General features: G+C 42.2%; 1 protein-coding gene across 1 annotated transcript; it reads right to left on the reverse strand.

Moving 5' to 3' along the window:
* Positions 1-1,893: 1,893 nt before the first annotated feature.
* Positions 1,894-20,713, reverse strand: LOC134624366 (NACHT, LRR and PYD domains-containing protein 4E-like). Its single transcript, XM_063469341.1, has 10 exons — positions 20,692-20,713; positions 19,505-19,631; positions 19,301-19,420; positions 12,062-12,140; positions 11,164-11,389; positions 9,144-10,950; positions 8,861-9,034; positions 6,283-6,453; positions 2,966-3,012; positions 1,894-2,808 (listed from the first exon to the last, which is right to left on the reverse strand). The coding sequence occupies exons 2-10, from the start codon at positions 19,591-19,593 to the stop codon at positions 2,276-2,278; spliced, it is 3,246 nt and encodes a 1,081-aa protein (XP_063325411.1). The 5' UTR covers positions 19,594-19,631; positions 20,692-20,713; the 3' UTR covers positions 1,894-2,275.
* Between the last annotated feature and the right edge of the window lie 4,247 nt (positions 20,714-24,960).

Here is a 24,960-nt window from a genome sequence, read left to right on the forward strand (position 1 = left end):
GCAGGAAATGGCTGAGTGATGGGTGTAGGCTGACTGACAGGGCTGGAAATAGTGACTGGGTGTGTGATACTGACAGGTTTATCAGGGATTATTCTGGTCCTTCTGCCACCACTATTTACAGTCTTTAACTGAACAGTCTTTGGGGGAGCAGAGCAGAAAAATACTTCCCAGTCCACATCATCGTCTAGAAGGGAAACTCCCCATGAATCAGAAATGAGTCTATTATTTATTTTAGGTGAAAAATTAAATGGAGAGGGTGGAAAACAGTCACTGGAACTCACCACTGGGAGTTGCTGAAAATGGTCCATGTTATGGCGGGGTGTGCGATGCTTTCTCCGGGAAGAGACAGTGGGCGGGGTACACAGCCGAGCCTCTGGCATGGGAGCCTCCGTTGAGCTGAGGTGGGAGGCGGAGCCGCTGTGCCATGGCGAGGTTGAAGTTCTGGTGAATGAGGCAGGTGGCGTGTGAGCGAGGAGTGAACTTGTGGGAGAGGGAGGCGCCGAAGTGCGGCGCGAAACGCCCACTCTCCGCGGCATATGCTCCGGTGCAGGGAAGTTAGAAGGTGGGTGAACGCGGCGTCTCCAAGGCCTGTCCAGAGCCAAGCGAGTACCCTCGAAGATGTGCTCTCGCTCTGCGAAAAGCTGCTGTCTCTCCTTAAGCTTTTCCGCCCACAAGGAGAGTGCTGCCTCCTGCCACTCAAAAAGGTCCCAGTCCACTGGGTCAAAAGCGTGTCTTCTTGGCACGGGTCGTGTCATTCTGTCAGGCATGTCGTGTGTGGATGCGAGGAAGAGATGACCCAAACGCTGGACTCACGGTGCAGGATAATGGTGTTAATGGTGTTTTATTATAGGTAGGCTGGATGAACAGAACATGAACTGAAATGACTGACTGGGTGACTGGACTGGACCGGCTGACTGACTGACTGACTGACTGACTGAATTGAACATACATGCGGAGAGACGACATCAACATCAATGACACAACAAAGAACTGGAGGAAACTGAGGACTTAAATACACAGACTGATGCGGATGATAATGAGAGACTGGTGAGTACACAGCTGAACATAATCTGGCTAACGACATGAGAGACGAGCTGATACGGGAAAAACAGGAAGTGAGAACAACATTGATGTGGCAAAAATAAACTGAACATGAGCAAACTGAAATCACTGGGTCAATGACCCAGCAACACTGACAGCTGCATTGCTGGCTGATCCCAAAAGGTTGATTCTGCTCATCTGGACGTTTTCAGTGGGAGAAACGTTTGGTCACTGATCCAGGTGACCTCTTCAGTCTCAGCTGACTGCAGGTTTCCAACCTTATAAACAGCACATTTGCACAATGATTGAAACTAGCAGCAGTGATACCTAATATATATTATAGTAATAAAATACATAGACATATATAATACATACTAATGATGAAGGAACTGAGCTCACAGTCCATTTTTCATTTAGTGAACTACTACTCAATTTTTGGGGGTCTCAGAAATGCTCACTCTGTTTGTACATCACTTATTGTCAGCAATAGACTCATTCTGCTTTGTGGACATAAACATGTGAAACATTTTCATGTTTCATACAAACTAAAGTGATACACAACATATGCAGTGCTATACACAGATATTTACATGTTTCTAAGAGTTTGATAATGAAGCTGTTATCAACATCCTGCACCATGTTCTTGTTGTTGTTCAATTTGGGAAAAACACAAGACTAGTTACAAATAATCAGCGTCTGCTGTTTATTAAATAAGCCGCATGCATTATGATCCCTCAGTGCAATCATATTCTGCTTGAACTGCATTCAAAACAATTGAGCAAATATTTTCAGCTTATATGGCTGAAACATTTTGAAATCATGAGCTTCCAACAATGAGTAAGAGATGTGGAGAGTTTGGAAACATCTCATTAAGAAAGATAAATCAAACATTCGTAGTCATTTTAATGAGTGCAGACTTGTTGAAAATGCAGAGGAGATAGTTGTGAACTGAGCTTCAGAGAAAAACAACATATTGATATTCACTCTGAAGCTTTGAGTGTAAAAAGACAGAAAAACAACATGTGGATCCTGGAATAATGGGAGCTTCCATCTTTAAAGGACTGAAGAGGAAGACGTTTACAAGGAATCATTTAGAAGAGTTTCAAACATCAACTGATTGAATCCATGAATCTGAAAACGTGTTTCTGAGTGAAAGAGAGACATGTACAGACTGAACTATATGTTCAACAGTCAAGAGTGTTTCTCTAACAGGAGGACACTCGTTAAACTCAACTCAGCACAGGGACACTGAGGAACCAAGATACCTGAATCTAAACCCAGGATAAAGAGTTTCAGTGAATGTGGTGCTGAAGGTGTGAATATGAATCAGAGTGTCAGAGGAAACTCTGTAGAAGGACAGAGTGCCAGCAGGAACGTCCACATACACCGCTACTCTGTTAGAGACAGAGGAGGAGGAGGAGGAGATGGATGTTCCTCTGTTATTGTGCCAGACAGAATGAGGACCATCATCGTAGCAGATCAGGCTCCAGGACTGATCATTGTATCCAAACCAACAATCTTTACTGTCTCCTTTCCTTCTGATTCTTCTGTAACTAACTGACATATAAACCCCTCCTTTCCACTCGACCTCCCAGTAACAGCGACCAGTCAGACCATTTTCACACAGCAGCTGAGGCCAGTAATCAAATCTGTCTGGATGATCAGGAAATGACTGAACCTCCTCCACATGTGCCACCATCCTGTTGTTCTCAGACAGTTGGAGTTTTGTGTGTACTGTGTTTGTGTCGACTGTGAGTTGACAGGAATCTGATGGAGAGAACAAACACAATCCAGCTGCAGGTATTAATCATCTGTTCATTGATTGACTCCTGACATCAGAGATGTGAATGAGTGATGTGACAGTTTGAAGATGGTTGAATGTGTGCTTCTTTATTTTCATGAATCACATTAAAAACCCACTTACATTTCCTCAGACCTGGTCTCAACCATCGGACTCCAGCAGGCTCCACCCTGAAAGGAGGAGGGGGGGAGAGGTCAGACCGGCACAGTCTCTTTCAGCATACACAACTGGACATTACATGGCTCTCATTTACATACTGTTAGACACTGATAAAGTAACAGTGCAACATTTTCATGAATACACTTATGAGGAAAGCATTGAGAGAACAGTTTACCCTGCCCGGGATAGGGTTACCGGGGCCCCGCCCTGGAGCCAGGCTGGGGAGGGTGCCCGGGGGTGAGCGTCTGGTGGTCGGGCCTTATTCCATGGGCCCCGACCAGGCACAGCCAGAAAAGGGGACATGGGCCCATCCTGCTGCAGGCCCACCACCCGCATGAGGTGCCGTAGGGGTCGGGTGCATTGTGTGCCGGGAGAAGGCCAGGAGCAGATGCCCTGGCGGACCGATCCCCGGCTACCAAGACTGGCAATAGGGACATGGAATGTCACCTCTCTCGTGGGGAATGAGCCTGAGTTAATGCGTGAGGTTGAGAGGTACCGGCTAGATATAGTCGGGCTCACCTCTACGCATGGCTTGGGCTCTGGAACCAGTCTCCCGGAGAGGGGGTGGACTCTGTCTCAGTCTGGCGGGCTGGGGTGGGTATGCTACTATCCCCTCGGCTTGCTGCCTGTACATTGGGGTTCTTCGCGGTGGATGAAAGTGTTTGTTCTCTGCGCCTTAGGTTCAGGGAACGAGTCCTGACTGTCATCTGCACTTATGCTCCGAGTTGCAGTTCAGAGTACCCAGCCTTCTTGGGTGGGGTGCTAGAAGGTGCTCCACCTGGAGACTCTGTTGTCCTACTGGGAGACTTTAATGCTCTTATGAGTAACAACAGCGATACCTGGAGGGGCGTGATTGGGAGGAACGGCCTCCCTGATCTGAACCCAAGTGGTGTTTGGTTATTGGACTTCTGTGCAAATCACAGTTTGGCCATAGCAAACTCCTTGTTCGAACATAAAAGTGTCCATAAGCGCACATGGCACCAGGACCCTCCAGGCCACAGGTCGATGATCAATTTTGTAATCTTATCACCTGCGACCATATGTTCTGGACAATCAGGTAAAGAGAGGGGCTGAGCTGGGGAGGACGCTGGACAGACCCAGTGCGCCTAAACATGTAGTGAGGGTGTGCTGGGAACACCTCGCAGAGGCCCCAGTCCATGAAATCTTCAACACACACCTCTGGCAGAGCTTCAACAGCATCCAGAGGGAGACTGGGGACATTGAGTCCTAATGGACCATGTTCAGCATCTCCATTGCCAAAGCTGCAGCATTGAGTTGGGGCCGCAAGGTGGTTGGTGCCTGTCGTGGTGGTATTCCCCAAAACCAAATGGTGGACACCAGAGGTGAAGGGAGCCACAAGGCTGAAGAAGGTATCTTGTCAGGCTTGGCTAGCCTGTGTTTTGTGGACTTGGAGAAGGCATTCGACCGTGTCCCTTGGGGTGTCCTGTGGGAGGTGCTATGGGAGTATGGGGTGTCTGGCACATTGCTACGGGCTATTTGATCCCTATACAACCATTAAGAGCTTGGTTCACATTGCCGGCAATAATTCGGACTTGTTCCCTGTGGGTGATGGGCTCCACCAGAGCTGCTCTGTGTCACCAATTCTGTTCTTAATTTTTATGAACAGGATTTATAGGCGCAGCCAAGTGGCGGAGGTCTTTCACGTAGGTGGTCTCAGAATCTCATCTCTGCTTTTTGTGGATGATGTGGTTCTGTTGGCTTCATCGGTTGCTGGCCTCCAGCTCACTCTGGAACGGTTCACAGACGTGTGTGAAGCAGTGGGACTGAGGATCAGCACCTCCAAATCCGAGGCCATAGTTCTCAGCCGGAAAAGGATGGAGTGCCCACTCTGGGTCCGGGACGAGTTCCTACCCCAAATGGAGGAGTTTAAGTATCTCGGGGTCTTGTTTGTGAGTAATGGGAGAAGGGAGCCGGAGATCGACAGACGGATTGGTGCTGCAGCTGCTGCACCAGTCCTTCGTGGTGAAGAGAGAGATGAGCGCAAAAGCGAAGCTCTCAATTTACCTGTCTGATCTACGTCCCTACCCTCACCTATGGTCACAAGCTGTGGGTAGTGACCAAAAGAACAAGATCACAGATACAAGCAGTGGAAATGAGCTTCCCCGAACAGTGGCTGGTCTCTCCCTTAGAGATTGGAAATGAGCTTCCCCCAAACAGTGGCTGGTCTCTCCCTTAGAGATAGGAGAGGGTAGGGAAGTTCAGCCATCTGGGAGGGGCTCAGAGTAGAGCCGCTTCTCCTCCACATTGAAAGGAGCCAGCTGAGGTGGTTTAGGCATCTGACAAGGATGCATCCTGGGTGCTTCCTGGGTGAGGTGTTCCGGGCATGTTCTGGAACACCTCACTCAGTGACTTTGATGACTGGTGCCAGCAGAACTACCTCCAGATCAACACAAGAAAAAACAAGGAGCTGGTGGTAGACTTCCACAAGCAAAAACATCATCTACTACAACCACTAAACATCCAAGGTATGGACATTGAGGCTGTGGTACCTTGGTGTACATCTGAGCAATAAACTTGACTGGACTCACAATTTAAACACCCTCTACAGAAGAGGGCAGATCAGGCTGTACCTGCTGTGGAGACTGAGGTCTTTTGGAGTGAAGCGTTCACTACTGAAGACTTATGACTCTGTGGTGGCCTCAGCCATCTTTTACGGTGTGGTCTGCTAGGGCGGCACCATCTCTGCTGGTGACAGGAAGAGACTGAACAGGCTGATCCAGAGGGCCAGCTTTTTTCTAGGATGCCCTCTAGACCCAGTGGAGGTGGTGAGTAAGAATGGAGAAAGGAGAATGGTGGCTAAGATGTCATCCCTGTTGGACAACATAGCCCAACCCATACATGGGACCCTGACAGCACAGAGCAGTGCTACCCAAGATGTGGGACAGAGATGGCAGCTACCTTTACAGGGTAAGACTCAGCTGAACATTTCTATCTATTTCACACCTTGGCTCATGTGATGAGGCACATAATTAATAACGGTTCAACGACCATTTTTAGAGATAACCAAATTTTAAATTAAATTAAATACCTAAGTCTCTCCAAAATTTGATTTTAGAACTGAAGAAGCTTCTCATATGAAATGTCTGCAAGAAAGATTTATAAGTCCAGTTGCTCTTTTCAAGCTCCTTAGATTGTCTGTAATGAGCAAGAAAAAAATCTTCCCTTCATTTGTGACATCTGCATGAAAAAATCAGGAACTGAATGTTGGACACAGCTGATGTTTTCAGCTCTTCATCCTCTATCAGACATTCTCTCCATACCTGAGAGTGTCTAGTCTCCAATGTGGATCCTTCAGTCCAGCCAACAAACTCTGGACTGAGTCTCCTGGATGATTGTAGCTCAGGTCCAGCTCTCTCAGATGGGAGGGGTTGGAGCTCAAAGCTGAAGCCAGAGAAGTACAGCCTTCCTCTGTGATCAGACAGCCTGATAGACTATATAAACACACACACACACACAAAAAAAACAATACATTTGTTAACACTTCACTAAAGGCTTATTTTCAATTATTTTTATGGATAAAATATCCATTCAAATTCAAATTTTATTTGTCACAAACAAATGAATGATAGTCAAATGCCAAGTCCAAGATACATGTAGACTTGTTGGTTAAATTCCATGCACCCTCAAACACCTGAAGAAGACTTTGTAAGATTTCTTGTTTAATTTGTTTAAGAAGAAATAGACAATTTCATCAAATTCGGATATGTAATATTGTAATATTTTTTTCGATAGGCCAAGGAAAACCAGTTATAATGTGAGTGTGCAGGTGCGCCTCCAGGAGTGGTGGATCCGGAAGATGGTACACCAGGACTGAATGCTGCTCTGGAGGCGGAGTATAAGGCGGCGCGGTTGAGGACGGCAATCATCCATCCTCGGTTTTACTCCAACCAGCTGGGGCTGCGACATGCTCTGTGTTGCTTTGCAAGTCCAGGAGGAAGAAGGAGTGGATCGCCTTTTCAGTTGGGTACAGTTTTCTCATGTTTAGTTAGTCAGTGAGGTGAGTGATTGTTGTTTGGTTATGTTTTTTGGGGGCTAGGTAAGCAATCGCTCCTCTGAGTTAGCTTCCCTTATTGTTGTTTGCCATTTGAGAAGCCAAGCAGGAATCCCTTGGTTTCAGCCCAGCTGATCTTGTTTTTGGACACACGGTATGTGGGCCATTGCGATTACTTAAGGAGAAATGGTTGTCCGAATCGCATCGGGTGGAGGATAATGCGTTGGATTATGTGTGTGCTTTTAAGGAACATCTCTCTTGTGCAGTTGGCCCGCGACCACTTGAGGCGAGCCCAGGGCAGTATGAAAGCACATTTTGACAAGAAATCTGTGGTTCGGAATTTTGCCCCGGGGGAGAAGGTGCTGGTTTTGCTTCCAGTGACTGTGTCAACCTTTGTTTTCTGACTACCGTAGGCATCATCAGCAACATCTGTCCTGTGTCATGACATCACGGTGGAAAGGCCGATAAAAACAGCACGCTTATCGTGTAAACTACACAAAGCGGATCTTGATGCAGTAGGAAGTTGAATATCTCATTGAGCATGGTCTTGCCATTTTCAGTCATGACGTGTGGAGCTCGCCTTGTATTCTGGTAGCGAAAGCGGACAATATGGCCCGCTTCTGCACAGATTTCCAGAAAGTGAATGCGGTTACCAAACCAGACTCGTTTCCGGTCCCGCGGATGGAAGATTGCCTCGATCGTGTTGGTTCTGCTCAGTATGTTACAAAGCTGGACCTATTAAAGGGGTACTGGCAGGTTCCATTAACACCTACCGCTTCGGAGATCTCTGCATTCGTAATGCCCGATCACTTCCTCCAATACACAGTGATGCCTTTCAGGTTACATAATGTGCCCGCAACATTTCAACGCCTTGTGTGGCAGGTGCTTTGTGGAGCATCTAAGTGCAAGGCATACTTGGTTGACGTAGTTGTCTATTTTACCTCGTGGCCTGAACATCTCGCAACACTTTCTGAGGTGTTTGGGCTGTTCAACGATGCCTCCCTCACGCTCAACCTTTCTAAATGTGAGTTCGGGAAGGCTACTATTACCTATGTGGGCAAGCAAGTGGGACAAGGGCAGGTATGGCCTGTTCAGGTTGTTGTGGACTTTCCAGTGTCACAAACTCAGCGCACGTTGCGTCGGTTTCTGGGATGGCAGGGTTCTATCGGGGGTTCTGTAAAAACTTTTGTTTTGATTCGGAGGAGCACGTTTTTTTCCCTTGTTGTTCTGGCATTGGCTACGGCCCACAGTAGCCTGTGTTACTGTTCTTAAAAAACACATGGTAACCAGATCACCGATCGTCTCTGTCTTCTGTCGGAGGGATGTTACAATATGTTATATAGTTTCATCTGGCTTGATCGCAAATGGTGTTCTATGACTTTTGATGGTTATAGCCCTTTATACTTTTCAATATATGAAATTTCTGCACAAATGTTCGTCCCATTGAAATGAATATGAAACTACAGTCCATCTAGTGGTATGAATGGCAAACTACAGTGATGGTGCGTTTGGCTTCCTCTAGTGAAAGAAAGGTAAACTATACTCAAGAGCAGTAAATTTTTGCTCTAGTTAATATTAGCGGTTGAAGTTTTAAATGATTTCTTAAACACGTTGGTGATTTAACGCTAAAAAAATAAAAAAAACCATTTTTTTAAGTGTTTTTTGTGAGATTTTAGGTTGTGTTAAGGCAGTAAGTCAAAATGGAAAAAACAAACAAACAAAGAAACTGCCAATTTAAACGTGAGGTTGTGTTGAATAGAATGCCAACAAAGCAGACATTTTCTTTTAATATAAAAGAATAGAAAGGTCACATTACAGTTAGTGAAAAACACTGTCTGAATTCTAACCTGAGAGTTTCCAGTGTACAATATGGACTCTCCAGTCCTGCAGACAGAAGTTTCGCTCCTAAATCTCGCAGATCATTGTTACTCAGGTCCAGCTCCATCAGACTAGAGGACGGGGAGGTCAGAATTGAGGACAGAGCCTTACAGCTTCTGTCTGAGAGGTTGCAGCCACTTAGTCTGAAACAATTATTATTGAAAATAGTTTTATTGTTTCATGCAGACAAGACAAATACACTTTATATCATTTTGTTACAAAAATCTTTAAAATGAGTACATATTTACTTACAGAGCTTTGTTGGAGACGTTGACCACTGGCAGCAGCCTCAGAAAAGCCTCCTCTGAAGCAGAGTATTTCTTCAGGTCAAACACATCCAGATCTTTTTCTGATGACAGTAAGACGAAGACCAGAGCTGACCACTGAGCAGGAGACAGTTTGTCTGCGGAGAGACTTCCTGAACTCATGGACTGTTGGATCTCCTCCACTAGAGAACGATCATTCAGTTCATTCAGACAGTGAAACAGACTGATACTTTGCTCTACAGACAGACTGTCATTGATCTTCTTCTTAATGTACTGGACAGTTTCCTGGTTGTTCTGTAAACTATTTCCTGTCTTTGTCAGTAAACCTTGTAGGAGAGTCTGATTGGTCTGCAGTGAAAGACCAAGGAGGAATCGGACGAGCAAGTCCAGGTGTCCACTTGGACTCTGTAAGGCCTTGTCCACAGAACTCTGGTAGAAGCGTGTCTCTGCAGATTCTCTTGTTTCACGTGTCTGGGAGGTTGTTTGCTGTTCTTCCAGCAGATTGACTCCAGAGTTGATGAAGGTCAGATGGACATGAAGAGCAGCCAGAAACTCTTGAACACTCAGATGGATGAAGGAGAACAGTCTTTTCTGGTACAGTCGTCTCTCCTCTTTAAAGATCTGTGTGAACACCCCTGAGTACACTGAGGCTGCTCTGATATCAATGACATACTGTGCCAGGTCTGATTCATAGAAGATCAGGTTTCCTTTCTGCAGCTGATCAAAAGCCAGTTTTCCCAGAGACTCAATCATCTTCCTGCTCTCCGGACTCCAGTGTGGATCTGTCTCAGCTCCTCCATCATATTTGATCTTCTTCACCTTGGCCTGTACCACGAGGAAGTGGATGTACATCTCAGTCAGGGTCTTGGGCAGCTGTCCTTCCTCTCTGGTTTTCAGCACATCCTCCAGAACTGTAGCAGTGATCCAGCAGAAGACTGGGATGTGGCACATGATGTGGAGGCTTCGTGATGTCTTGATGTGGGAGATGATCCTGCTTGCCTCCTTCTTATCTCTGAATCTCTTCCTGAAGTACTCCTCTTTCTGTGGGTCAGCAAACCCTCTGATTTCTGTCACCATACCAACACACTCAGGAGGGATCTGATTGGCTGCTGCAGGTCTTGTGGTTATCCAGACGCGAGCAGAGGGAAGCAGCTTGCCCCTGATGAGGTTTATCAGCAGCACATCCACTGAGGTGGACTTTCTAGGGTCAGTTATAATTGTAGTTTTGTGGAAGTCCAGAGGAAGTCGACACTCATCCAGACCATCAAAGATGAACACAACCTGGACGTCTTCAAAGCTGCAGATTTCTGCTTCTTTGGTTTCAGTAAAGAAGTGATGAACAAGTTCCACCAAGCTGAACTTCTCCTCTTTCAGCACATTCAGCTCTCTGAAAGTGAATGGAAATATGAACTGGATGTCCTGGTTGGCTTTGTCTTCAGCCCAGTCCAGGCTGTATTTCTGTGTTAAGACTGTTTTCCCAATGCCAGCCACTCCCTTTGTCAGCACTGTTCTGATTGGTTCATCTCTTCCAGGTGAGGCTTTAAAGATGTCTTCTTGTCTGATTGTTGTTTCTGGTCTGTCTGGTTTCCTGAAGGCCATTTCAATCTGTCTGACCTCATGTTCATCATTGACCTCTGCAGTCCCTCCCTCTGTGATGTAGAGCTCTGTGTAGATGTGATTCAATAGGGTTGGGCTTCCTGCTTTAGCGATCCCCTCAAACACACACTGGAACTTCTTCTTTAGTGTAGATTTAAGTTTACACTCACTCCAATAGACGTCTCTATTTGAAGTTTCTAAAAGAAATAATAATTTAATTCAATTCAATTTTATTTATATAGCGCCAAATCACAACAACATTCGCATCAAGGCGCTTGAGATTGTACAGCAGAATAGTCCAAATATAAGTCCAGAATTTTTATATTTATGTTTGACTAGCACTTTAGGGTTAGACATTAGTAAGCAACCTCTTTAGCCAGCAGCTTAAATCTTTATGGAAATCCTCTTACTTTTGTGCAGAAGGTCAGCTAGCTCATCCTGCTTCATTCTCCTTAAAAAGTCCAGTGTGATCTTCACAAATGCCTCTCTGCTGCTCCTCCTCTGCTCCTCATCCTCACCCTCTTGCTCCTCAACAGTGCTCTGACCCTCCAAGTATTTCGGAAAATCTGTACTGACAACTTTTTGAATCTTCTTCAGTTCATTCTTCACAAAAGTGATGATGTTGTCCTGCAGTAGCTGGAAAGGAGTATTGTGTGAATTAATATGTTACATTATAACCTCAACTGGTGGTGCAGTGGAAGAAGAGAGGAACAATGAACAGAGGGAAACCAGGAACAACAGACAGAAATAGCCAGGTTATATGAAGGTGTTGTCATAATCATATTTCTGTTGCAGTCCACAGCAAATCCTGATTCTGGAAACACAGTGAATATTGCTACATCATGGCAATTGTTAATTGTTGTTAAATTGGAATGTTAAAAAAAACAAGCAAAAAAATAAATCAAATTCTGAGATCAGATAACTCAACTTTGCATTGCTTAAAGTGGAATAAATGCTATAATAATATGATGAATAACTTTTTCTAAAGTTTTCCAATCATTTATCCAGCTTACATAGTTTATTAGACACTACCATGACAGCCAAAAATTAAAGGACATGTCTGTAGCAATATGTGTCAAGGTGGTCATGGGTATAGATAAAATTACAAACACATTTTTTTTGACCAGCCCAGCTGTCAAAGCTCATTGTTTATTTGAAACAATGTTTAGTTGTGCTTCTAACTTTTCTTATCTTGCAATTAATACTACAAAAAACTAATACTTGCAATATGTTTGAAGTATAAATAGCCGTTCTTTTTGAGAAATGACTGAACAGAATAGATGTAAAAGTAGTTGTACATGTACAGACCATAAATATGGAGTCCAGCTGTGTTTGATGCTGCTGGGTAGACTGACTACTGGGAGTCTCTGAGCTCTGCTGGTCCACTCTGTGGAGGAATCATAAAGAATTAGTTCAATACAGGAGAAAGATCAATATTTTAACTGCTGAGTTTTAGTTCTCAGAAAACACCATCTTAATGCTGCTGGCAAAAATAAATAAATAAATAAAAAATGAAAAAAAAAAAACAGCTTACACCTATAAATACCTGGAGCTCTTACAAGAATAAAGACTGGTAAATCTTTTGTAATATTTCCAATGGTCTAATTATCTTAACAGTAATGACACAGATGACATGTGTCATTAGCGTTTTCTAACCTGCCAAGATTAAGGCACAGAGTTAGCCATCCATACTTGACCCCTTGGAAACTACATAAATTTCTGTGTAGTTTCTCAGCCATCATGGAGCTTGCAAGACAGTGATTGGACTTGTAATAGCAGTCTAGCGAGGAAGGAGTGGCATACAGGTCCAGCGGCCATGTGGTGTGGAACTTGAAGCCAGTCAGTTAAATCAATCAACAGACCCATACTTAAGTGTCAATATCAGGCAAGCGTTTTAGGCTAAGGGAAGCATCTATAATGTAAACAGACTTGGTCCTAGCACTGAACCCTGTGGAACCCTGTGGAACACCGTAGTTGACCTTAGTGTATGAAGAGGACTCTCCATTTAGATGAACAATTTGGAGTCTATTAGATAAATGTGATACAAACTACAGCATGCTTTAATCACGCTAATAGAATATTATGGTCAACAGTATCGAACGCTGCACTGAGGTCTAGCAGGACAAACACAGAGATGAGTCCACTGTCAGAGGCCATAAGAAGATCATTTGTAACCTTCACTAAAGCTGTTTTTGTGCTGTGATGAGCTCTGAAACCTGACTGAAACATTTCAGATAAGCCATTCCTCTGCAGATGATCTGTTAGCTGTTTGACAACTACTCTTTCAAGGATGTTTGATATGAAAGGAAGGTTGGAGATTGGCCTATAATTAGCTAAGACAGTTGGGTCTAGAGATGGCTTTTTAAGTAAAGTTTTATCCACAGCCAGCTTGAAGGCCTGTGGTACATAGCTGATTATTAGAGATAGGTTGATCATATTTAAGACTGAAGAATTAAGAGATTACTCTTATTTTTCACAAGTGCACAAATCGTACTCCAGAATAGATTATTTTTTGCTTGATTCTAAATTGATGTCTAAAGTTGTATGCTCAACTTATCATAACATCTTGATCTCAGATCACTCTCCAACCTCTTTAGTCCTGGACTTCTGTGATACGAAACAACAGGGTAAATGGCGTTTTCACCCGTCACTCCTGTCTAAGACATCCTTTTGCCAATTTATGACAACTAAAATATCAGATTTCTTGGAAACTAATGATAAACGTTTCTGATTCGATTTTATGGGAAACATTTAAAGTGGTAATGTGAGGAGAAATTATTTCTTTTGAATCTTCATTAAAAAAATGAATGCCGGAAACGCCAGTTCGAAAAAGAAGCTGAATTAACACAGTTAGAACAGTACCACAGGCCTTGTCTTGTCCCTCATTGTGTCAAGACATCACTAAAAGGAAGTTTGAGTATAACACAATTTTATCTAGTCAAGTAACACATCAGCTATTTAGGATCAGACAGAAGCATTTTGAGTTTGGAGATAAGCCCCATAAGCTTCTTTCTCGGCAGCTGAGAGCCCTACAGGCCAGTAGGGCTATACACAAAATTTAATCAAGATCAGGCGAAATTTTAATTAACTCTAAAGCTTCTAATGAGCGATTTAGAGAATATTATGAAGAGCTCTATATGTCGAAATCTTGGGGCAATATTTCTGATTGGTTAGAGAAGCTGGATCTCTCGAAAATGAATGATGCTGCACGAGAGGCTTTAAACTCAGATATTACTATTGAAGAAGTTTCGAAAGCTATTAAGTCATTCTCCAATGGAAAGTCCCCAGGCCCAGATGGGTTTGGTATTGAATTGTATAGAAAAATACACTGAAAAGGTGGCCCCACTTTTTTTGAGAATGTTTAAGCATTCTTTCCATACTCAAAGATTTCCCCGTACGCTATATGAAGCTAATATTTCTTTGTTATTGAAAGAAGGAAAGAATGAAACAGAATGTTCCTCTTATCGACCTATTGCTTTGTTGAATTTGGATATGAAAATTTTCACAAAAATTTTGGCAAACAGATTAAATGGACATGTTGGATCAATTATCCATGCGGATCAAACTGGGTTTGTCCCCCAGAGGTTTTCCTTCTTTAATGTTCGAAGATTGATGAACATAATGTATCAAAGGCACTGGGGAGCTTCCAAGTTCCAGTACTGAGCTTAGATGCTGAAAAGGCGTTTGACCAGGTCGAGTGGGCCTATATACTTCGGGTACTGGAGAAGTTTGGTTTAGGCGAACAGTTTATATCATGGGTTGATATGATATATAGGCATCCCTCTTCTTCCATTCTTACTAACCAAGATAGATCAACGCCTTTTTTTTTTTTTACACCGCGGGACACGACAAGGCTGCCCTTTGAGCCCTTTGCTCTTCGCAATTTCTATTGAACCTCTTACAGTAGCCATTAGGAATGAGCCCTCTATTGAACCTGTCCCATTGGGGAATATCAAGCACTACATTTCTTTACATGCGGATGATGTTCTTTTGTTCTTGTCAAATCCTGAGCGATCTGTTCCTGTACTTTTAGATGTGGTGAGGTCATTTGGGGAAATCTCAGGTTATACAATTAATTGACAGAAGAGTGAGTTTGTGGCTTTAACTGCAAACTTGGATGTTGCCTTTATAAAATTACAGACAAATTGAAATACTTGGGTGTTATTTTGCCTAAGGATCCTAAATAGATGTTTAAGTTGAATTATCTTGAACAAGTTGAAAAACTGAAAAAGGACATTGGGAAATGGAGGGCTCTCCCTGTTTCCATGGTAGGTCGCATTAACGTAATTAAAATGGTTTCCCTTCCTAAATTTCTATATTTATTTTTAAATTTACCTATTTTTTTTGAATAAGCAATTTTTCAAAGTGATCGATACAGTAGTATTACCATTTTGGGGCTTTAAAACTCACAGGATATCAAAAGTTCATCTATGCAAGTCTAAACTTAAGGGTGGATTTGCTCTGCCACTGTTTCAGTTTCATTATTGGGCTGCAAATGCTAGAACTCTTGCTTACTGGCAGGAAGGGTACAAAAAGGTCATGTCTGCCGATACCGCACCTTGGGTGGTCATAGAGAGTGGTGGGGTTGAGAATAGTTCCCTCCCTGCTCTTCTTTTTTCGTCCTCTAATCCACAAACCAAGGTCAATAATTTTATAGTTTCAAACTGCGTTAAAATCTTTAGTCAAATCAGAAAGGGTTGTGCTCTACCAGACACTTTGATCCATACTCCAATATATTGTAATCATGCATTTCCACCCTCATTTTTAGATGCCTCTTTTGAGGTCTGGACACAGAAATGTATTATTACTCTCAAAGATTTATATATTGACAGCCAGTTTGCATCATTTATTCAGTTGCAGATCAAGTTCTCTCTCCCTGCGTCACATTTTCATTATGTACAGATAAGAAACTATGTTCGTCAGAGTATTGTTAATTTTCCATCTCTTCCAGAAGAGGGGTCAATTTTTACACTCCTGAGTTCCCCGGATTCTAAAAAGTTGGTTTCTGGTTTTGTGAAAGCTTTTTCTGAGTATTTAAATTTTAAACCTGACTTTTTGAAGATGGCATGGGAGGATGAGTTTGGTTTGCAAATAGGAGATGAGGTGTGGGAGAGGAGTCTGTGTAGGATCCATTCTTGCTCTATAAATGCAAGGCATCAGTTAATTCAATTCAAAGTGCTTCATAGACTTCATTATTCAAAAACTAAACTGCACAGGATTTGTGATATATGATCGTTGTAAACATGGAGAAGGCTCTCTCACTCATTTATTTTGGACTTGTCCCAAATTGCATAACTATAGGTTGGACATTTTTAAATGTTTTTCTGGTATCTATAATTGCACATTACAGCCGGACCCAATAATTGCATTGTTTGGATCTTCCTCTTCCCTTTTACACCTCAGCTCTTCTGCACAAACTACAGTTTTGTTCGGAATGGTAATTGCTAAGAAAATTATCTTGACTCTATGGAAGTCAGATATTATACCTCAATTCAAAATGTAGCTAACAGAACTGACTGCTCTACTACATATGGAGAGAATTAGGTACACATTAGGGGACAAACTTAGTAATTTCTTTGATGTGTGGCAGCCATTTTTAGACCATGTATTAAAACAAAATCCTGTTTGATCAATCACCAGTAACTCAGCCTACCACCTTAGCGTTTTATTTCTGTTTATTGCCAGTTGAAGTAATTTTGAATAATTTAATATAGTACTTTTACTAGTAATACTACTTCAAATGATGTTATAGAAATAGCATTTTTGTCATTGCAGTGTAAACTTTTGTCTTATTTGTGTGTTTTAGCCCTTGCTGTTATGTTGTCTGTTGTTTTTTTGGGGGGGGGGGGTTTCTCTTTTTTTTCTTATATCAAAAAATCTCAATAAACATACTTTAAAAAAAAGATCGAAGAATTAATTAATGGCAGGACTTATTTGAGCAGTTTTGTAGGAATGGGGTCTAAAAGACACGTTGATGGTTTGGAGGAATTAATTATTGAAGTTAACTCAGAAAGACCAATTGGAGAAAAAGAGTCTAACTTAACATTGATGTTACTAAAAGTAGCTGTAGATAATATTACATCTGTGGGATGATTACTGGTAATTTTTTCTGTAATGATTAAACTTTTTTTGTGAAGAAGTTCATGAAGTCATTACTAGTTAATGTTAAAGGGATTGTTGGCTCAGTAGAGCTCTGACCTTTTGTCAGCCTGGCTACAGTGCTGAAGAGAAACCTGGGGTTGTTCTTATTTTCTTCAATCAGTGATGAATAGTAAGATGTTCTGGCTTTGCGGAGGGCTTTCTTATAAAGCAGCAAACTATTTCTCCAGGCTAAATGATGATCCTCTAAATTTGTGACACACCATTTCCTCTCCAGCTTACGAGTTATCTGCTTTAGGCTACGTGTTTGAGAATTATACCACGGAGTCAATTATGTCTGATTTGAATATTTTTCACAGGAGCAACAGTATCCAGTGTTAAACATAGAGAGGGGGCAAAGTTATTGACAAGATAATCGACCTCTGTTGGAGTAGCGTTCAGATAGCTGCTCTGCTCTATGTTGGTACAGGGCATTGAAGATGATAACAGTGGGTGGATTATATTCTTAAACTTAGTTACAGCACTTTCAGAAAGACATCTACTGTGATAAAGTCTACTCTCCACTGCTGTGTAATCAATTATTGTAAATGTAAATGTTATCAGGAAATGATCAGACAGCAGAGCGTTTTCAGGAAACACTGTTAAATGTTCAGTTTCTATGCCATATGTTAAAACAAGATCAAGTGTGATTAAAGTGGTGGGTGGGTTCTTTTACATTTTGAGAGAAGCCAATTGAGTCTAATACAGATTAAATGCCATGTTGAGGCTGTCATTTTTAGCATCTACATGGATGTTAAAATCACCCACAATAATTATTTTATCTGAGCTGAGCACTAAATCAGATAAAAAGTCTGAGAAATCAAACAGAAACTCTGTGTAAGGCTTATACACAGGCTGGTGTAAAAAATTGCTGCCACACCGCCCCCTCGGCCTGTGATTTGAGGTTTCCAGTTCCAGTTCACTGTTTTTGTGGTCGACTGGCCGGTCAGCTGAGCAGTTTTGCATTCTTTTCTAACTTTAATGCTCTTTCCATTGTTGTTTTTCGCCGTCTACTCTGTACATTTCATATTCTTTCCTTTTCCTCATATTTGTGGACTCATTTCTGACACTCCGACATGACCCCAAGGCTCACCTACACCAGAGACTCCCTCATTCAGCTGCAGCTGCAGCCCAGGCTCCGGCTTTTCCGCTCCGCTCCTACTGACTTATTTTCCCGATGAAATACTCTTGGACACGGAAATCGAAAAACTCACAAAAACAAGGTAACCAGGAGGGGATTAAAGAAGAAGGGGTGAGAGCCAGACTCAAGAGGGAGACACACAAACAACGAGCACTCCTGTCCATTAACCTAATGTGTGGTCTCTCCGCAACAAGCTGGTTGAGCTGCAAGCCTGCGTCAACCACTTGCACGAGTGATGATGCAGCACAATGCATATTGATGGATTTTCACTACCTCTTCGTCTGGAAGAAGACCATGAATGCACCATAAGCAACATGGCGGCGGTGTATGTCTGCATGTAAACAGCAGCTGGTGCTCTACAGTCACTCTGCGGGAGAAGCTTTGCACTACAGACATCAAGCTTCTGGCTTTTTCCCTGCGCCCCTACTGCCTCTCCCGAGAATTCCCACAGCTTTCCATCTCCTTGGTTTACATCCACCCCAGAGCTGATGCAGCTTAAGCTATGTGAGTGAGTACTTCACCAAAACTGTACAAACTGGAACAATTATCACCGGACTCTCCCAAGTTCATCCAGGATGATTTCAACCACTGTTCCCCTGACAAGTCGTTTAAAGGATACCAACAGTATGTTACATGCAGCATATGTCAGGGGAAGACTCTGGATAATTGCTATTGCTCTGTACCAGACACATTCTGACCACCACCAGTAGGCAACGGGTGAAGCGTCTTGCACAAAGACACAACGACCGACACTGTAGGAGAAAAATTAAAAATTAAAAAAATAGAAATGTGTGTGAAAAAAAGCTGAGCTGACATTAAACATGATAGAGATTTATTCACAAACACTGAGTCACAACAACATTTACACACACATTACCTCTCTGCCGGACGACACACGCCTGATTTAAAATTAATGATTTAATTTCAGTGGGGGTTTTTTTATCACAAAGCAAATATTTCTTTCTGTTGTGACATTTTATTTCCAGGAATTCATGTAGTAATAAAATCTGTAATGTGAATGTTCCTCAGCCGGATCACAAAAAACAACATTAACCACTTTGGAGAAGACCAAATGTTAGATTTTTTAAAAAAATATGTTTTATTTCTGGTTTGCTTTAGGTGATTTTCAGTTGTTTAGAACCCAAAGGCTTGTTTTTAAGAGACAGTTTAAATGGGATTTAGGGAATGACGTGTTTGCACTGCAGTTTATATCCAACAACATCAAGCAGTTAAATCAAAGAGTTCAGTTCAAAGAGTTCACAGCTCACCTCACTGCAGCAGAAAGAGGCTGGACTTTAAAATCAATAATGTCAGCTTTAGACCGGTCACTCTTTAAGGACACACAGCTGGGTCCAGGTTCATGTTTGCGTTTAGTTCCTCGCTTCTTCCTGTGAATAATGATGGAGCAGTGATGTGAATGCTGAGCTGTGACATGGAGAAGAGTCATGGACAGTTAGAGATGGTCATCTCACCTCTGAGCTTTGGTCTGGCTCTCATGTTCCCCACACAGAGTGGATTTAGAGGGAGGGACTCCCTCCGCTCTGTCCTCACACTGATCCATGCTGCTCAATTCAGCTCACACACACTTTCTACCTTCACCTGCAGAGGAAACACAAATCATTCATGTGCACATCAACTGAAATCCTCCTTTCCATCATGTGTGCTGTCCAAATGTGTGTGTGTGTGTGTGTGTGTGTGCGCGCGCTCACCTCCTCCTTTTATGTGAAAGAACGTTCTCGTGGGAAATTTAGAACTACCAGCTTTAGTGGCTACATATACTGATGTCTGAAAGTGTTTTAAATTATCCTTAAGTCTATTTTGCTTCTATAAACAGAATCTATGCTGACACCATCTCCTCCACCTGCTGCTGTGGAGATTCAGAGAAATAAAACTAGCATAAGAAAAGAGAAGATAGAAAAAAAGAAACTGATCTTATCTTTTGTTATTGGATTTCTTTGTTGGGAAATATTCCACTCATTCCACTTAACCTGGGTAGTGAATTCAATCAGGGCTTTTTTTTAATCAAATCCTAAAGACACTAACATGAAAACATGTTGAGCAGCTCTCTGACATGAAGAACACGCGTTCTTCAAAACGCACACCAACTACAGGCTCCACGTCACACCTGGACACTAAACATGGACACACAGGTGAGCTGCTTCCTGGAAGGAGGCGGGTTTAAACCTGAAGCTCAGCTCAGGAGGGTTGGAGCAGAGCCAACAGTTGATGTCTCCACTTTCTTCTTCTTCTTTTTTTGAAGAACAACAAGTTGAATCTATATCTAACATACATGTAAACAAAATATTCATTTATGAAGTCCGCTCTCCGTCTCCTGCTGTCCCTGCGAATAAAAAGACCCGGAGCTCTCCGGTCGAGCTCAGGCAACATTCAGTGTGTTTTAATGGCGGACACATTCCACCTCGTTGAAAAACATTACACACTGACTTTAATGGAGAGACCGGAAATAAAAACACACAGTTTGTTGTGTGAAAAAATCAAACATGAGCTGAACAAACAGTAAGAATGTGAGAGTGAATGAATAATGGCATTGTAAAGTGCTTTGGGTGCCTTGAAAAGCGCTATATAAATCCAATCCATTATTATTATTATTAAAGTTCCTAAAGACAAACTGTTTAAGGAGGAAACAAAGCAAACTTACAGTTTGTTCACACACCAAAGAGCTCCACTCCACGAAGTTAAGGAAAGTGAAAGTAAACTTTGAGCAGGAGGGAAACACCCAGAGAGGCATTTGAGGACACTCACAAGCATCGAAACACGTGTGCTGCGTTCAGGTGCACCTCGGAAACTCCCATATTGTTGGCAGGTCGTGATTTATTTCTGCCGGTTTTCCTGTTTGAAACACAAACATCCGTAATCACTTTGTTGTTCTTCTTCCTGCAGCGTTTGAATATTTCAGCACTAAATGGATGTTTCTTCAAAGCTCATTTCAACCTGTTGAAGTCATGAATGAAAGTGCAGACTGAGATTGGATCACATGATGTTTAAGGTGTGTCATGTGACATGTTCAGTATTGTCACACGTGTCTAGATTGTCCCTGATATCATAACTGCTCAAACACTGATGATTATATTTGAAGAATTATTACTGATGGCAGCAAAGTTTGAATGGAGCTCTCTGTCTGTGCTGCTTTGTCGTCCTCTGGAGGGCTCAGGTCAGACTCCTTCATCCTTCTCCAGCATGAGGCCACCCTCAGACCCACAGGAGCTCTGACCTTTGACCTCCTGACCCTATAAGACGACACGTCCAAGCAAAACACAACAGGCACAGGCTAACTCTGGCTGTGTCCCAATTCAGGGTCTGCACGCTTGAAGTAGGCACACTACCCGTACTACGTACGGTGCGTACTGTATGAGAAGTGCGGAAGTGAGAGGCTTGTGAAATGGGACGGTCTAGCCTCCGTCGAGCTGTTCAGGTTGCCTAGCAACCATGATATTAACTGCGAGAAACGTTTAATACAGCTTTGTGTGACAGAAATGAAGGAGAAAAAAATGTTTTGGATATAATGGATATATGCCTGACTTTAATTATCCATAAAATCATCACATTCTCTGTAAGATTAAGGTCAACTATATATATATTTGGAAGTAGAGGCTTTAAAACCAAGCTGACGCTGAAAGTACAAACATCACTAATGTCACATAACTTTGCCGACATATGACCAACTGTAATGTTTTAATGTTCTTTGTTATTAAACATTCGCACATGTTTAATAACATTCCCAGTGACATCATATTCAGTACTTACTTTTGACAGTTCACTCTTCGGCCGCTCCCGACTGCCGTATTTTGCGGCAAAATTATCCACACCCACCACCGCGCTATGGATTGTGGGATATATGGGACCACGCAGCGTGCACCGGACCACGCTTGATATTTGGGGAAATCGACGGCGCATTTGGAGTATGCATTTGGAGTACACTTCATATTGGGACAGCCGTCGTCGCGTGGCGGTGACGTAATCGCACTTAAAATGCGTACTTCAAGCGTGCATACCCTGAATTAGCTCTTTATACAGTAAAGTTACAGTGGGATACAAATAACATCAGGCTGATCCTGCCACGATTTGTTCCCCTGGTCCAAATCACAGACAAACAGTATCCTACAGTTCTTTATGTTTTTGAAAAATGTATTGATAGCAATGTTGAATATTATTACACAGGAAAAAAAACAACTACACTTAAAATAATCACACCCTGACGCCTCTGCCTTTGTAAATGGAGGGACAGTAACTGCGTGTGTATATGTAAGCGTGTAAAACCTGAAGGTAGTCAGATTAACAGTATTTTGTCTCTACCTGCCATTCTGCAGTTCATCTCATGTAAACAAAAACGTGGAGCACAGCGTGACGTGAAAAAAGGCACACACCTTTGACGTTGCGTGACGAACTCTGTAATCCTCGTCCACACGTCTCTGTGGTGATTCGAAAAGTCGTTTACGTGTGGACGAAACAGCTGCGTGTTCAAAAATACCCGTGTAGGTGCGGATATAGTGTAAAAGAAATAGTAGTTTATTTTCTTACTACCTGTAATTTATTGCAGATTACTTGTATTTGCTTAATTGTTTACTAAATGTTTGAGGTGTGAAATAAACAGCAATGGAGCAAAATATGGGTGTGTGTGGTTGGAGGATGTGTTTGTGCGCGTGCATGCCACGTGCGGGAGGGGGGGGGGGGGGGGGGGGGGGACGACATTTTTCTTGTAAAACAAAGGGGGGCCCAGCAAAAAGAGATTGGGAACCACTGATTTATGGACACTCAAATTAACAGAGTGACATTAAACGCACCTCATTGCCTGCCGTAGCGTTCTTCGCAGCTGCACTTCACCTCAAAGGTCGGTTAATACTTTGGATTTAACTTTACCAAAGTCCTGCAATTAAAGGAAAATAAAAAAAAATTTCTAACAAATACAATGAAGAACATTAAAATAATTCACTGTCAGTTACTGTCGCTATGAGTTTGACGAGATTAGCTGCTTAATTTGGTTAGGCCTAAAGTTAAAGTTAGGTTAAAGTTCTCTCACTGATCGAGTGTTTATATGATAAGATACATGTTTAATGTAGAAAGTTGGAATTATGTGTTGTTAAGAAGGTTTTAAACGAAGGTTTAATTTAAGCCTTAAGTTCAAAGGTGAAAGAAATTTCACGTTTGATGAAGGAAGATCAAGGTTTATCAAGGCTAACAAGGAAATAGGTCAAAGGTCAAAATACGGTAAGGTGATAAAATATAATAGATATATATATATAATCGTTAAATAAGGTGAAAATATCAGATAAAAGGGTTTTTTTGGTTATAAGGAATGAATAGGTCAAAGGTCAAAACAAGAGTACTGTTAAGTTAAAATTAATAGGTCAAAGGTCAGATTAAAAAGGTTAAACAGAAAGGATCGGCAAAAGTTAAACAAGGATAAAGAAATAAAACATTAAACAAGGAAATAAATTAAAAGTCTGAGTTAATGAGAAATTAAACGTTTAAATCAGGTTAAGAGTTAAATTTTAACCCTTTGTTAGTTAAACTAAATAAAATAATCAGAATAAACGATTGGAGGAAAAAGCAAAGATGTGATCAAAGCTCTTTTAAAATAGTTTGTACGGCATAAAGAAAAACACGTTTCAGTAAATTGTTACTGATCCAAAACCGCAGTAGTCACTGGTAGAGACTTCAAATCATTGTTACTGAAGAAGGAGGAATTCTGCCCTAAACAGTAAAGTGTTCTTTAACAGTGTGTGTGTGTGTGTGTGTGTGTGTGTGTGTGTGTGTGTAGCTGTTCTTTGTGTTGTTGCTGGATCGTTGCCTCAGGGGGAAAGTTGTGTGTGTGTTGAACATGCAGACTCACAGAGACTGCAGCTGTCAGCAGCCACACACACTTTATATTCTTCAAATCAAATCACAGTGAAACATGTTCACTGACAGCTCAGCTTCAGCATCTTCTTCATGCTGTGACTGCAGCCGTTCAACTCTGTTTCTCTTTAACCCAAATCATCACAACATGGAAATATAATCATCAAAATGATGTGACTGGAAGGATGCAGCAGTCTGTGCTCCACCTTTCTCCTCCACACCTGCAGGTGGAGAACATGGATGCATGAATCTCTACAGAGTTCTTTGAATATTATCCGTCTTATCAGTTTTCAGTGAACAAAAATCCTCACAGAGCCAAAATAAGCAGTTTGTATCCAACATAACTCAGCTGGACTCTGATGCTCCGTATAACAGCCACACATGAGTCTGGATTCACTCAAAGCATTGAACAAACTTTATTGTAAATGAAGCTTTTGGACATTTATTCTCTGATATTTGCTCTTCAGCTCGAGTCTCCATCAGTGGGAACATTTCCTGATTCAACTTTTCTTCTGTTCAAATCAAACTCCATGAGAATCAAAGTGTGAATCAGAGTCCTGATGATCAGATTCTATAGAAACATGGAGACTGTAGAGGATTTACACTCAATATGTTCATTTGGTCCCTTCAGGAAAAAATCAATCAGTTCAGGGTATTGACAGGGACTACAAAGAGAGAGCATATTTCTCCTGTTTTGGCTTCCCTTCATTGGCTTCCTGTTAAATCCAGAATTGAATTCAAAATCCTGCTCCTCACTTACAAGGTCTTAAATAATCAGGCCCCATCTTATCTTAATGACCTTGTAGTACCATATCACCCTATTAGAGCACTTCGCTCTCGCTCTGCAGGCCTACTTGCTGTTCCTAGAGTATTTAAAAGTAGAATGGGAGGGAGAGCCTTCAGTTTTCAGGCCCCTCTTCTGTGGAACCAGCTTCCAGTTTGGATTCGGGAGACAGACACTATCTCTACTTTTAAGATTAGGGTTAAAACTTTCCTTTTTGCTAAAGCATATAGTTAGGGCTGGACCAGGTGACCCTGAATCCTCCCTTAGTTGTGCTGCAATAGACGTAGG

Source organism: Pelmatolapia mariae, linkage group LG3_W, assembly GCF_036321145.2.
Source record: "Pelmatolapia mariae isolate MD_Pm_ZW linkage group LG3_W, Pm_UMD_F_2, whole genome shotgun sequence".
In the NCBI taxonomy this organism is placed as follows: Eukaryota; Metazoa; Chordata; class Actinopteri; order Cichliformes; family Cichlidae; genus Pelmatolapia; species Pelmatolapia mariae.

Excerpts from the sequence above, each read along its gene's own strand:
- LOC134624366 (XM_063469341.1), bottom strand. The coding sequence starts at position 19,593 with ATGGATCAGTGTGAGGACAGAGCGGAGGGAGTCCCTCCCTCTAAATCC. Across the intron at positions 19,421-19,504 it reads AGCCAGACCAAAGCTCAGAG|GAAGAAGCGAGGAACTAAAC; the intron begins GTGAGATGACCA and ends CATTATTCACAG. Across the intron at positions 6,454-8,860 it reads TGTACACTGGAAACTCTCAG|TCTATCAGGCTGTCTGATCA; the intron begins GTTAGAATTCAG and ends GTGTTTATATAG.